At 50.9% G+C, this 13,325-nt stretch overlaps 1 protein-coding gene across 3 annotated transcripts in view; it reads left to right on the top strand.

Annotated features, from left to right (window-relative positions):
- Positions 1–13,325, top strand: part of DNAI2 (dynein axonemal intermediate chain 2) — a 43,640-nt gene that overhangs the window by 24,751 nt on the left and 5,564 nt on the right. For all 3 annotated transcript variants that reach the window (XM_050765730.1, XM_050765731.1, XM_050765729.1), the window contains exons 7-10: positions 2,147–2,286; positions 3,795–3,917; positions 7,674–7,897; positions 12,894–13,029. In XM_050765730.1, coding sequence (XP_050621687.1) covers positions 2,147–2,286; positions 3,795–3,917; positions 7,674–7,897; positions 12,894–13,029 — 623 coding nt within the window. The remainder of the gene's footprint in view (positions 1–2,146; positions 2,287–3,794; positions 3,918–7,673; positions 7,898–12,893; positions 13,030–13,325) is intronic.

Raw genomic sequence — 13,325 nt, 5'->3', positions numbered from 1 at the left:
CCTCCCCCTCTGTATGTTCTTTTTTTTTTTTTTTTTTTTTTTTTTTTGAGACAGAATCTTGCTCTGTCACCCAGGCTAGAGTGCAGTGGCGTTATCTCGGCTCACTGCAAGCTCCGCCTCCTGGGTTAACGCCATTCTCCTGCCTCAGCCTCCCCAGTAGCTGGGACTACAGGTGCCCGCCACTGCGCCTGGCTAATTTTTTGTATTTTTAGTAGAGATGGGGTTTCACCGTGTTAGCCAGGGTGGTCTCCATCTCCTGACCTCGTGATCTGCCCGCCTCGGCCTCCCAAAGTGCTGGGATTACAGACGTGAGCCACCGCGCCTGGCCCTCTGTATGTTCTTATACTTTTGCTTCTTCTTTGGGAGTGGGAGCCAGGATGCTGAGAAACTCCTCCTCCGAAACTCTGTTGTCAGCTGCTTCCTGAGGCCCGGATCTCCCTCTCAGACCTGCTGCCTCCTGCTCAAGGGAGCTTTCAGATTATGGAATAGACCTGGGCTCCCATAAACTTCCCTGCCAAATTATCTGGGTGCCAGAGCTCTAACAGACCGAAGCGGAGCCACTTTGCCATGATTAATTCAGGAGCCTTGCCTCACTCATTATTCATAACCTCTTTCCGTGGTTTTTCATGCCGGCTCATACCAGCCCAGACTCTGGCGCTCCACTGCTCCAAGAAGGGCCCCTCTAGGGACCATGTAGGACCCAGTGGGACCTACCCTTGAACACTGCTTTGCCAAAGCAGAGCAGGCTTATCTTTTATTTTTATTTATTTTTATGTTTTGTTTTGTTTTTGAGACAGTCTTGCTTTGTTGCACAGACTGGAGTGCAGTGATGTGATCTCAGCTCACTGCAACCTCCGCCTCCCAGGCGCGAGCGATTCTCATGCCTCAGCCTCCTGAGAAGCTGGGATTACAAGTGCCCACCACCATGCCCAGCTAATTTTTTTGTATTTTTAGTAGAGATGGGGTTTCACTATGTTGGCCAGGCTGGTCTTGAACTCCTGACGTCAAGTGATCCACCTGCCTCAACCTCCCAAAGTGCTGGGATTACAGGTGTGAGCCACCACACCTGGCTTATTTTTATTTTTTGAGACAGGGTCTTGCTCTGTCACCCAGGCTGGAGTGCAGTGGCACGATCATGGCTCACTGCAGCCTCAACCTCCCAGGCTCAAGCAATTCTCCCACCTCAGCCTCCCGAGTAGCGGGAACTACAGGCGAGTGCCACCATGCCCAGCTAGTTTTTAAATTTTTTGTAGAGACGGGATCTCACTATGTTGCCCAAGCTGGTATTGGATTCCTGGGCTCAAGCAATCCTTTTGCCTCAGCCTCCTAATGTGCTAGGATTACAGGCATGAGCCACTGTACTTGGCTGAGCAGGCTTATCTAAGGAAACATGTTTCTGGGCCAGCTTAGTTCAGGGGCAAATGCCTTGGACTTGGAGAAATACTAAGTCAAAGCTTATGAACTAAGTACTTTTGTTATTTTACAAAACGGCCTTTCCTAGAAACAGCTCTGAGTGACAGGGTGAGCCCTCATTGTGCATTCATGGGAAAATGGAAATGAAATCTAACAGGACAGAGGACGGATAACCTTCCCGTCTTTCTTGGCAAAGCACTAATAACAGATCACAGTAAAGGCTGAAGCTCCTCTGTGAGTTTCTTTCCAGCAGAGGCAGCAGAGGTATAAAGGATAAAAGGGAAAGAGCTAATGCAGCAGAGAGAGTCACCTACATGGGGCCCTTCCACGTGCTCTTCCCTGCGGTAGGGACTCGGCTTTCCTCCCGCCTGGCTCCCTCCACCTTGAGGCTTATCTTCCATCTCAGCTACCTGTCACTTCCTCCAGGAGGCCTTCCCTGACCACCCTCATGTGTTCCCCTGCCACTACGCCTATGCTATCCCCAGAGGCTTTCCCAGGGCCGAGTGTTGGGTAGGGAGGGGCTGAAGGAACTGAATGAAGCTTGCACTCCGGGAGTCTCTCCAGAGAGTCTGTGGGGGTGGTAGGAAACTCAGGCTGATTGGAACCAAGCCATGATTCTAAAACACCACGTATCTGCCAAACCAGAGGCAGCAGTCCCCCTCTCTCCCCTGCTCCCTGCCCCAGGGAAGGAAGCCTGTGCCCCCCTCCACTCCTTCATCTCCTTCCTCACCAGCCTGCTGGGACACCCGAAAGGGCAGCCTGGTGGCGGAGCTATCCACCATTGAGTTCAGCCACCGAGACCCTGTGTATGGCACCATCTGGCTGCAGTCGAAGACGGGCACCGAGTGCTTCTCAGCATCCACGGATGGGCAGGTACCCACCAGCCAGACACTGGGGAGGGGAGGGAAGGGAGAGGCAGTAACTGTTCCCTGGTTCCCCATCAGAATCCCTGGGGACATTTCCTTTAACACATTTTATTTTGAGACAGAGTTTCACTCTTGTTGCCCAGGCTGGAGTGCAATGGCACGATCTCGGTTCACTGCAACCTCCGCCTCCTGGGTTCAAGCAATTCTCCTGCCTCAGCCTCCCGAGTAGCTGGGACTACAGACGACTGCCACCATGCCTGGCTAATTTTTTATTTTTAGCAGAAATGGTGCCTCACTATGTTGACCAGGCTGGTCTTGAACTCTGACCTCAGGTGATCCACCCACCTCGGCCTCCCAAAGTGCTGGGATTACAGGCATGAGCCACCGCGCCCGGCCATGCACTTTATTTTTAAATTGAGTAGTGATAATACATGCCCTCGGAATAGAATCTAAAGAGTGCAAAAAAGAAAATGCCTTCCTCTCACCTCTGCCTGCACTTCCTCCTCTCCCTCCCTCTCCTACGTCTGCCTTCGGAGCTAGTCTCTGCACATGCAAGGAAACACATCTCTCTCTTCTTCACTCTTTATTTTTGCACACTTTACATACTAGTCTGTACTTGATGTTTTTCATTGTGTATACCTTGGAGATAGTTTCATGTTTCATACACTACCGCCCCCTGCCTGTTAATAATTGCATCCTGTGGGTGTACCATAATTTATATATGGATTCTAATATTTTGTTGTTACCCCCAAAAAAATGTAGCAAAGAGCATCTTTATACACAGATTATTGCACACATGCAGGGATACATCTACAGCAGACATTGCTGGCAGTGGGACTTCTAGGTCAGAGCATACATGCTTTTTTTTTTTTTTTTTTGAGATGGAGTCCTGCTCTGTCACCCAGGCTGAAGTACAGTGGCGCCATCTTGGCTCACTGCAAGCTCCGCCTCCTGGGTTCATGCCATTCTCCTGCCTCAGCCTCCCGAGTATCTGGGACTACAGGCGCCCGCCACCACGCCCAGCTAATTTTTGTATTATTATTATTTTTTTTAGTAGAGACAGGGTTTCACCATGTTAGACAGGATGGTCTTGATCTCCTGACCTCGTGATCCGCCCACTTCGGCCTCCCAAAGTGCTGGGATTACAGGCGTGAGCCACCACGCCTGGCTGCACACATGCATTTTTAACATTGCTGGATATCGCCTTATTGAGGGGAGTGTTGGCATACACGGATTCTTGGCCTTGCATCTGGAGGTTTTGATTCAGTAGGTCGAGGGCAAGGCCTCAGCATCTGGGTTGTATGAAGCTTGTCGGTGACTCTGATGATCAGCCAGGTGTGGGAATTGTGGACAGAGCAGCAATCCTCAAAGTGTATTTGCTCCCACGAATTGCTGGGAGCTCCATCTTTTGTGGCCCAGGGGCTGACCCCAGGAAGGTGGGGTGAGGGTGGAAAAGACAAAAGCCAGGGGAAATACAGGGCCTCGAAGTCTCACTGTCGTCCCACCTCCTGCCAGGTCATGTGGTGGGACATCCGAAAGATGAGTGAGCCCACTGAGGTTGTGATCATGGACATCACCAAAAAGGAGCAGTTGGAAAATGCCTTGGGGGCCATCTCCCTGGAGTTCGAATCTACTTTGGTGAGTGTCCCTTGCTGTCCCTTCCCTGACTTGCATTGCCAGGGCAGCCAGGGCTAAAGACAGGCCATTGCTAGGATATCAGGTGCTTGTGGAACCCAGCACCAGCCCAGGGAGGCCAACCTCACTGCCCCCATCCTAGACGTGTGTGGCCTTTACAACAACTTTCCAGCAGGGGGCAGCAGAGCTTCTCGAAGAAGGACACCGTTGTCGTGGCACCATCTTTTGGCCCGTGGCCCAGCTGAACACAGAGGGCAATCTTTTGACAGGACAATTCCAGAAAAGCCCTGTTTCCTGGGGAAGGTCACGCCCAGGACCAACATAGGGAGGCCTAGACTCCAACCCAGGTCCTGGCTCTGCCTGGCATTGGGGCCCTAGGCTGGTCACCTGCCTTCCTCTGGGGAAATGAGGTCAGACCAGGCTCCTTGGAAAACCAGAGCACATGCATGGTCTCGGTGTTCAGTAACTGAGAAAGAATGACAAAGAAATATCAAAGTTCAGGCTGGGCAGGGTGGCTCACGTCTGTAATCCCAGCACTTTGGGAGGCCAGTAAGACCCCCCCAAATCTTTACCAAAAAAGAAAGCAAGAAAGAGAGGGAGAGAGAGGAAAAAAAGGAAAGAAAAAGGAAGGAAGGAAGGAAGGAAAGAAAGAAAAAGAAAGGAAGAAAAGTATCAATGTGAGGCCAGGCACAGTGGCTCACACCTGTAATCCCAGCACTTTGGGAGGTGGGAGGATCACTTGAGCCCAGAAGTTCAAGACCAGCCTGGGCAACATAGCAAGACCCTATCCCTAAATAAGAAAAGAAAAAAAGGACTGGGCACGGTGGCTCACACCGGTAATCCTGGCACTTTGAGAGGCCAAGGTGGGTGGATCAACTGAGGTTGGGAGTTCAAGACCAGTCTGACCAATATGGAAAAACCCCATCTCTACTCAAAATACAAAATTAGCTGGGCATGGAGGTGCATGCCTGTAATCCCAGCTACTCAGGAGGCTGAGGCAGGAGAATCACTTGAACCTGGGAGGCGGAGGTTGCGGTGAGCCAAGATCGTGTCATTGCACTCCAGCCTGGGCGACAAGAGTGAAACTCCATCTCAGAAAAAACAAAGAAAATAAAAGAAAAACAGGAAATATCAAAGTTTGAGCATAATGCAAATGTGTTAGAGGAGGGAAGCTTCTAGAAGCAGTAAAGGAAGACTTCCTCACTAGAGTAAGAAGATACCTTTCCCTTGTTGTTGGTTTTTGGCTTGGGCTGAGTCTTGGTTTATGTCTCAGTGCAGCCCAGGCCTGGTTCCCCCTTGGAGGTGTCACTTGTTTGCTTCGGGGTCATGTGCCATCATTCCTAGGGCTTTGGGAGGCTCTGGCCTCGAACCTGCCTGGGCAACCCTAGCTCAAGGCTGAGAGATGAGTGTTGGTGGGATGAGGAGACAAGTCCACTGACCCCTCCCCAGAGGACAAGGCACTGGGCATGGAGGTTGGGGTGGCAAGGACTCAAGAGAACATTCTGTCCCAGAGGCAAGGCTTTCTAGGCCAAGTGCTAGACATACAACCACATCACAACTAGGGCCATCTCCTCCATGTCTGGCCCTTGCAGGGTGCACACGGTGTGCTGAACACTTGTGGCTGCCTGATTTCATAAGCTCGTGCAATCGCCTATAACCATTTCGTGGGGTAAAGTTTTTATCCATACTTGCCAGATACACACGATGAGTCTTCGTGAGATTACGTTGTGAGTCCTAGTACCTGGTAAAGCCGGGACTCAAACCCAGGGTTCCAACTCTAAGGCCCAGGGTGTCCACCCGCAGCCCGCCACAAAGTCTGAGGCCAGAGGCACGATGGGCCACTCGGATCTGGGTGGCCTTTCTCCTCGGCTCACTGATGGGCAGCGCGTAGTCGGCTTGAATACTTTCTTCTCTGGACCTCTCAAGCTTGGTCTTTTCACTTGCCCTTGACACCCAACTTGAAGCCCAGATTTTTGTTTTGTTTTGTTGAGACATGGTTTCGTTCTGTTGCCCATGCTGGAGTGCAGTTGTGTGATCTCAGCTTACTGCAACATCTACCTTCTGGGCTCAAGCCTCAGCCTCTTGAGTAGCTGGGACCACAGGCGCATGCCACCACGCCAGTCTAATTTTTTTTTTCTTCTTTTTTTTTTTTTTTGAGACAGAGTCTCACTCTGTTGCCCAGGCTGGAGTGCAGTGACATGATCTTGGCTCACTGCAACCTCTGCCTCCCGGGTTCAAGTGATTTTCATGCCTCAGCCACCACACCTGGCCATATTCTGGGTATTTTCTAGAGATTTTATGTTTATCATTTTAGTAATTTTCTGGTAGAAGAAAATGCACACTAAAACAATACATTTTTTAAAAAATAAAAATAAAAAACCTGGGGGGGACGCCAGGTGCAGTGGTTCAGCTCTGTAATCCCAGCACTTTGGGAAGCCAGGGTGTGCAGATCGCTTGAGCTTAGGAGTTTGAGACCAGTCTGGACAACATAGGGAGACTCTGTCTCTACAAAAAATACAAAAATTAGCTGACCCTGGTGGTGTGTGCTTGTGGTCCCAGCTACGTGGGAGGCTGAGGTGGGAGGATTGCTTGAGCCCAGAAGGTCAAGGATGCAGTGAGCCGAGATCGTACCACTGCACTCCAGCCTGGGCAATGGAGCCAGATCCTGTCTTAATAAATAAATAAACTAGGAGTTCTTTTTCATTTTTTTCTTTTTTCTTTCTTTCTTCTTCTTTTTTTTTTTTTTTTTTTTTTTTTTGAGGTGGAGTCTTGCTCTGTAGGTCAGGCTGGAGTGCAGTGGCATGATCTTGGCTCACTGCAACCTCCTCCTAAAACCTGGGAGCTCTACAGGGGCAGGTTCACCACCGGCAGAGGACATCTGAGCCCGTTGACAAAGTCCCTCCCCTCAGCATGCCCCTCCCCTGCCTAACTCAGCTGTTCTTTCCATTTGGAATGCTGAGGACACAGCGCCATTGTAGGCTCAGGCCCTGCTGGTGGAGGTTGTCCAGTCTAGCCCAGAAGTGAAGACATGGAACAGTCAACAAGGCAGGGCATTGCATGACGGAGGGGGTCATGCTCAGAGACGCAGAGGGAGCACTGGGTCAGGAGTCAGGAGACTGGCCTTTGTGCATTCAGTCCGCAGTAAAGTGAGTAACTACTAAAGCTCAGTTCGTGGGCAATGGACCCATGTCAGACAAGCTTGCGCCCCTCAAAGAGCTCACCCACCAGCAGTAGGGGGACGAATTACATCACTGACTGCCAGGTGGCTTCCTGAGTGCTGGTTGGTCACCCGCTCTGAGTTCTCAGGGACACCAGCCTGGACAATGCTACGACAAATGTCACTGTCCTGCCAGGGAAGGCTCTGCCTATCCTGTGAGTGATCTGGGTGGACCACCCTGGCTCCCCTCCCTGGGTCTGCTTTACTCCCTCTGTAAACAAACATTCAGGATCTTGATGGCCAAATGCTTCGAGGACACAGTGATGCTCTGCAGAAGGGGCCAGTGGTGACCCTCCAGGACTGGAGGAGCCAGGGAGGACTTCATTCAGCACAGGCTCCTTGAGCAACTTCCAGAAAGGTGGGGTCTGAGGAGCCCGGGAAGAGTGGGGACAGCTCTCCAGGAGGGGCCACAGCCCTTGCCGAGGCTTGATCTGAGGGCCTTTCTAGGGCCTGCAGACCCCCCAAGCAGGCTCCTGTCCATGCCTGCTAATCCGAGTTGACGGTTCATGGAGCCTTCCCCTCCCGTGTCACTCCTTCCACAGCCCACCAAGTTCATGGTGGGGACTGAGCAGGGCATCATCATCTCCTGCAACCGCAAGGCCAAGACGTCAGCTGAGAAGATTGTGTGCACCTTCCCGGGCCATCATGGCCCCATCTACGCCCTCCAGAGGAACCCCTTCTACCCGAAGAACTTCCTGACAGTTGGTGACTGGACAGCCCGCATCTGGTCTGAAGACAGCCGGGAATCGTCCATCATGTGGACCAAGTAAGAGGCAATGCTGGGGACGGGAGGGGATGCAGAGGACAGGAGGGGATGGAGGGAGCCCAGCTGGGCCCGGGAGAGTCCTGAGCCTCCATACGTAAAATGGAGAAAAAAGCCTTCCACAAACACCCGAACTCGTGTTAGCAAGTGACTTGCTCCAGCCACTCCACAAAGCGACAGGCTTCAAACCACCCAGCTGCTCAAAATAATGGCCATGGCTTAATTTTCTTTCCTTTTTTTTTTTTTTTTTTTTAGACATAGTCTTACTTAATTCCCCAGACTGAATGCAGTGGCATGATCTCGGCTCACTGCAACCTCCACCTCCCAGGTTCAAGTGACCCTCCTGCCTCAGCTTCCCGAGTAGCTGAGACTACAAGCACCTGCCACCATGCCCAGCTAATTTTTGTATTTTTAGTCCAGATGGGGTTTTACCACATTGGCCAGGCAGGTCTTGAACTCCTGACCTCAGGTGATCTGCCCACCTTGGCCTCCCAAAGTGTTGTGATTACAGGCGTAAGCCACTGCGCCTGGCTGGCTTAATTTTCATAATCCTCAAAATACGCCTAGGAGGAGGCAGCATTGCTCTTCTCCTCATCTCATTTTTCATGTCAGGGAAATGGGCTACAGAAAGGCCAAGCCACTCGCTCCTGCTCTCCCAGCTAGTGAGGAGCCAAGCTGGGGTGTGAACCCAGGAAGCTTGGCTGGGAAATGTGGGTGCCTTGGTACGATTCAGCAATGCGGCATAGCCTGTCTTGCTCAGTGCCCACTCCTCTGAGGGGAGCAACAGACAAGGAGCTTGTGATAGCTGTGAGCACAACGGTTAGATCAGAGAAGCTGGGACTATCACATCCCCCTCCGTTTTTCTTAGGGCCCATGTACCTTGCCTAAAAGTGCCCTTTCTCCTCCTCCTCTTCATCTCCTAAGTTAGGTAATAAGCCCGAATTCTAACCACACCCTTGAGTCACTCACTGCTGGGCGCTCCCGTGGGTATTGTGCATTGATGTATAAATAAATTCCTTTTTTCTCTTGCTAAAAAAAAAAACATCCTGGGGCTCCTTTCCTGCCCACAGAGCCACAGACTCCTGTAATGTCAGTGCCACCATCAACCCTAATGAGCATCTTTGGTTCCTCTGCTTCCCACATCTGTTTGCATCAGAATCTCCTGGGAGGAGTTTTTGTTTGTTTGTTTGTTTGTTTGTTTTTGAGACGGAGTCTTGCTGTGTCCCCCAGGCTGGAGTGCAATGGCACGATCATGGCTCACTGCAACCTCCGCCTCCCGAGTTCAAGCCATTCTCCTGCCTCATCTTCCCCTGTAGCTGGGACTACAGGTGCACGCCAGCACGCCCAGCTAATTTTTGTATTTTTAGTAGAGACAGAGTTTCACCATGTTGGCCAGGCTGGTCTCAAACTCCTGACCTCAGGTGATCCACCTGCCTCGGCCTCCCAAAGTGCTGGGATTACAGGCATGAGCCACCGTGCCTGGCTGAGGAGTGATTTTTTTAAAATCCAGATTCCCAGCCCCAACCCTGGGGGTACTAACAGAATCTTAGGCTTAGCCTAGGAATGGGCTTGTTAAGGAGCTCCCTGGGGCTTGTGACTCAGCCAGTCCTTGCTTTGGGAGCAGAAACCTGGTTCGATGTCATTCTACAGGGGTAGGAACGCTGGCTGAGAAGGGCAGCCCATTGTTCCTGAAGGGGTGGCCTGCCCCTCCACACCTGTGGGCGTTTCTCGTCAGGTGGAACGAGAGACTTGAGAAAAGAAATGAGACACAGAGACAAAGTATAGAGAAAGCAAAAGTGGGCCTAGGGGACCAGCGCTCAGCATACAGAGGACCCACTCCGGCACCGGTCTCTGAGTTCCCTCAGTATTTATTGGTCGTTATCTTTACCGTCTTAGAAAAAGGGAAGCGGCAGGATGATAGGATCATCGTAGGGAGAAGGTCAGCAGTAAGACATATGAATAAAGATTTCTGTGACATAAGTTTAAGGAAAAGTGCTGTGCCTTGATATGCATATGCAAACATCTCCATAAACCTTTTTAGTGCATAAAGAGCAGCATTGCTAGCAAGTCCCACCTTTCGCCCTAAGGCGGTTTTCTCCCATCTCAATAAATAGAACATAAAATCGGGTTTTACGCGGAGATGTTCCATTGCCCACGGATGGGCAGGAGACAGATGCTTTTCTCTATCTCAACTGCCAAGAGGCCTTCTTTCTTCTTATACTAGTCCTCCTCAGCACAGATCCTTCATGGGTGTCAGGCTGGGGGACGATTAGGTCTTTCCCTTCCCATGAGGCCATATTTCAGACTATCACATGGGGAGAAACCTTGGACAACACCTAGCTTTCCTAGGCAGAGGTCCCTGCGACCTTTGGCAGTGTATGTGTCCCTGAGTACTTGAGATTAAGAGAATGGTGATGACTTTTCACAAGCATACTGCCTTCAGGCACTTGTTTAACAAAGCACACCCTGCACAGCCCAAAATCCTTTAAACCTTGAGTCACCACAGCACATGTCTCTTGCAAGGACAAAGTTGGGGGTAGGGTCAGAGATTAACAGCATCTCAAATACAGAACAGAATGGAGTCTCTTATGTCTACTTCTTTCTACATAGACACAGTAACAGTCTGATCTCTCTTTCTTTTCCCCACAGTTCCAGGCCTCATAGCAAGTAGGGGGTTCCCAGTAGACGTGAAGCCCTTCACAGGCTATAGGAGCCTTGCCAATGTCGTCAGGTCCTGCAGGCTGCCAGGGCTGTGTGAAAGGAACAGGGAGGGCAGGGTGTCAAGCACAGCACCCTTAGGCCTTTCACAGGGCTGGTTCCTAGAGGGACTTGATGGACCTGTGTCCTAGAACCTGGGTCTCCCTTGTCCTCCTCCTGCATAGGGTTAGACAAATAAGAATATTTGGCATTGGGCCGGGTGCGGTGGGCTCATGCCTGTAATCCCAGCATTTTGGGAGGCTGAAGCGGGAGGATCACTTGAGGTCAGGAGTTCAAGATGAGCCTGGCCAATATGGCGAAACCCCGTTTCTAATAAAAATACAAAAATTTAGCCGGGCTTGGTGATGCATGCCTGTAATCCCAGATACTTAGGAGGCTGAGGCAGGAGAATCGCTTGAACCTAGGAATTGGAGGTTTCAGTGAACTGAGATCATGCCACTGCACTCCAGCCTGGGGGACAGAGTGAGACTCAGTCTTAAAAAAAAAAAAAAAAAAAAAGAGGGCTAGGAAGGATGGCTCATGCCTGTAATCCCAGCACTTTGGGAGGCCGAGGAGGGTGGATCACCTGAGGTCAAGAGTTCAAGACCAGCCGAGATCACACCACTGCACTCCAGCTTGGGTGACAGAGTGAGACTCCATCTCAAAAAAAAAAAAAAAAAAAAAAAAAAAAGAATAGTTGTCAGTTAAATCCGAATTAAAAAAAAAAAAAACTAATTTTTTTTTTTTAGTATAAGTATGTCCCATGCAATATTTGGTATATACTTATACTAAAACTTATTCATTGTTTGTCCAAAAATCTCCAGTGTTTTTTTTTTTTTTTTTTTTTTAAGTGAAGTATCTTTGTTGCCCAGGCTGGAGAGCAGTGGCACGATCTTGGCTCACTGCACCTCCTGGGTTCAAGCAATTCTCCTGCCTCAGCCTCCTGAGTGTCTGGGATCACAGGCCCCCACCACCACCCCTGGATAATTTTTGTATTTTCAGTAGAAGTGGGGTTCCACCATGTTGGCCAGGTTGATCTCGAACTCCTGACCTCAGGTGATCCACTGTCCTCAACCTTCCAAAGTGCTGGGATTACAGGCATGAGCCACCGCGCCCAGCCCAGATCCTTTCTTTCGTCTTGATCATTTCTCCCACTGTGGCCTACCGGTCAACACACTCAGCTGCAAAGGTGACTGGGAAATGTAGTCTCTGCCTTGCCCACCAGGGGCCCAGCTACAACTATATTGCAATGCAGGAAGGGAGAAGAGGTCTGGGTGAAAATCTGAAGGCTCCACTGTGTGTGCACGTGTGTGTGTCTCTTTTTAAAAAAATGTTCAATTTTCACTGAAGAAATTCTTGAAAATCCACATGAAACAAAGTAGGAAATGCCACTCTCCTCATCTCAGTAGTAACAGCTTTTCTGGGTATGTCCTTCCTCTGACTCCTATCCATGAGTCCCAGGGCTGGGACCAGGTACAGCGACATGTGCCTGCAGCCTGGAGTTAGCAGCAGAGAAATGCCAGTGGCCAGCCCACAGGAAGGACTGTGCTCAGAGCCCTTTATTTATTTTATTTGAGATGGGGTCTCACTTTGTTGCCCAGGCTGGAGTACAGCAGCAGAAACATGGCTCACTGCAGCCGCGACTTCCTGGGCTCAAGTGATTCTCCCATTTCAGCCTCCCGAGGAGCTGGGACCACAGGTGCTTGCCACCACACCCGGCTAATTTTTTTATTTTTCGTAGAGACAGGGTCTTACCATGTTGCCCAGGCTGGTCTCAAAATCCTGTCTTCAAGCGATCTTCCTGCCTTGGCCTCCCAAAGTGCTGGGATTACAGGCATGAGCCACTGCACATGACCAGCCCAGAACGCTTTAAAGAGCAGCCTGTCAGACACCTGAGGTCAGGAGTTCGAGACCAGCGTGGCCAACATGGTGAAACCCCCATCTCTCGTAAAAATAAAAAAATTAGCTGGGTGTGGTGATGGGCACCTGTAATCCCAGTTACTCAGGAGGCTGAGACGGGAGAATGGCTTGAACCCAGGAGGCGGAGGTTGCAGTGAGCCGAGATCACACCACTGCCCTCCAGCCTGAGCAACAGAGCAAGACTCTGTCTCAAAAAAAAAAAAAAAAAGGCAACCTGTGAGCTGTGGGTGAGTGAGGTCAGCACAGCTAGAAGTCAGACACAAGGAAGAACTTCCCGCCTAGCAAGACTCTGATACCCTGGAGCCCAGAAGGGACCAAATGAGCCGAGCTGTGGCTCAGAAGCCTCTGTCCCTCCAACCGTGATGTGGGCTACCTCCCACAGGTACCACATGGCTTACCTCACTGATGCCGCCTGGAGCCCCATAAGGCCGGCCGTTTTCTTTACCACCAAGATGGACGGAACCCTGGACATCTGGGACTTTGTGTTCAAGCAGTGCGACCCCGCCCTCAGCCTGAAGGTCACGCGCATATCCCTCCCCGTGCATCCCGGTCCTCAGGGAGCCAGGCTCCGGCGTGGGTGTGAGTGTGGGGTACTGTGAGCACGTGTGCAGTGTGTGGCCAGGTACGTTTGGGCCTCTGTGGAGGAGCCATGTGCAGGCTGACTGCAGAGATTGCTTTGGAGTGCGTGCTCCTACAAAGGTTAAGGGGCCTGGGGGACTTGGCACCCCAGTGGCACAACAAAACCACCTGGGGGAAATTTAAAAAGAAACAAAAGCAGGTACCTGGCATCTCCTGCCCACAGGCTGATTCCTTC

Source organism: Macaca thibetana, chromosome 16, assembly GCF_024542745.1.
Source record: "Macaca thibetana thibetana isolate TM-01 chromosome 16, ASM2454274v1, whole genome shotgun sequence".
NCBI lineage: Eukaryota > Metazoa > Chordata > Mammalia > Primates > Cercopithecidae > Macaca > Macaca thibetana.
This window is presented reverse-complemented; position numbering and strand designations above follow the sequence as displayed.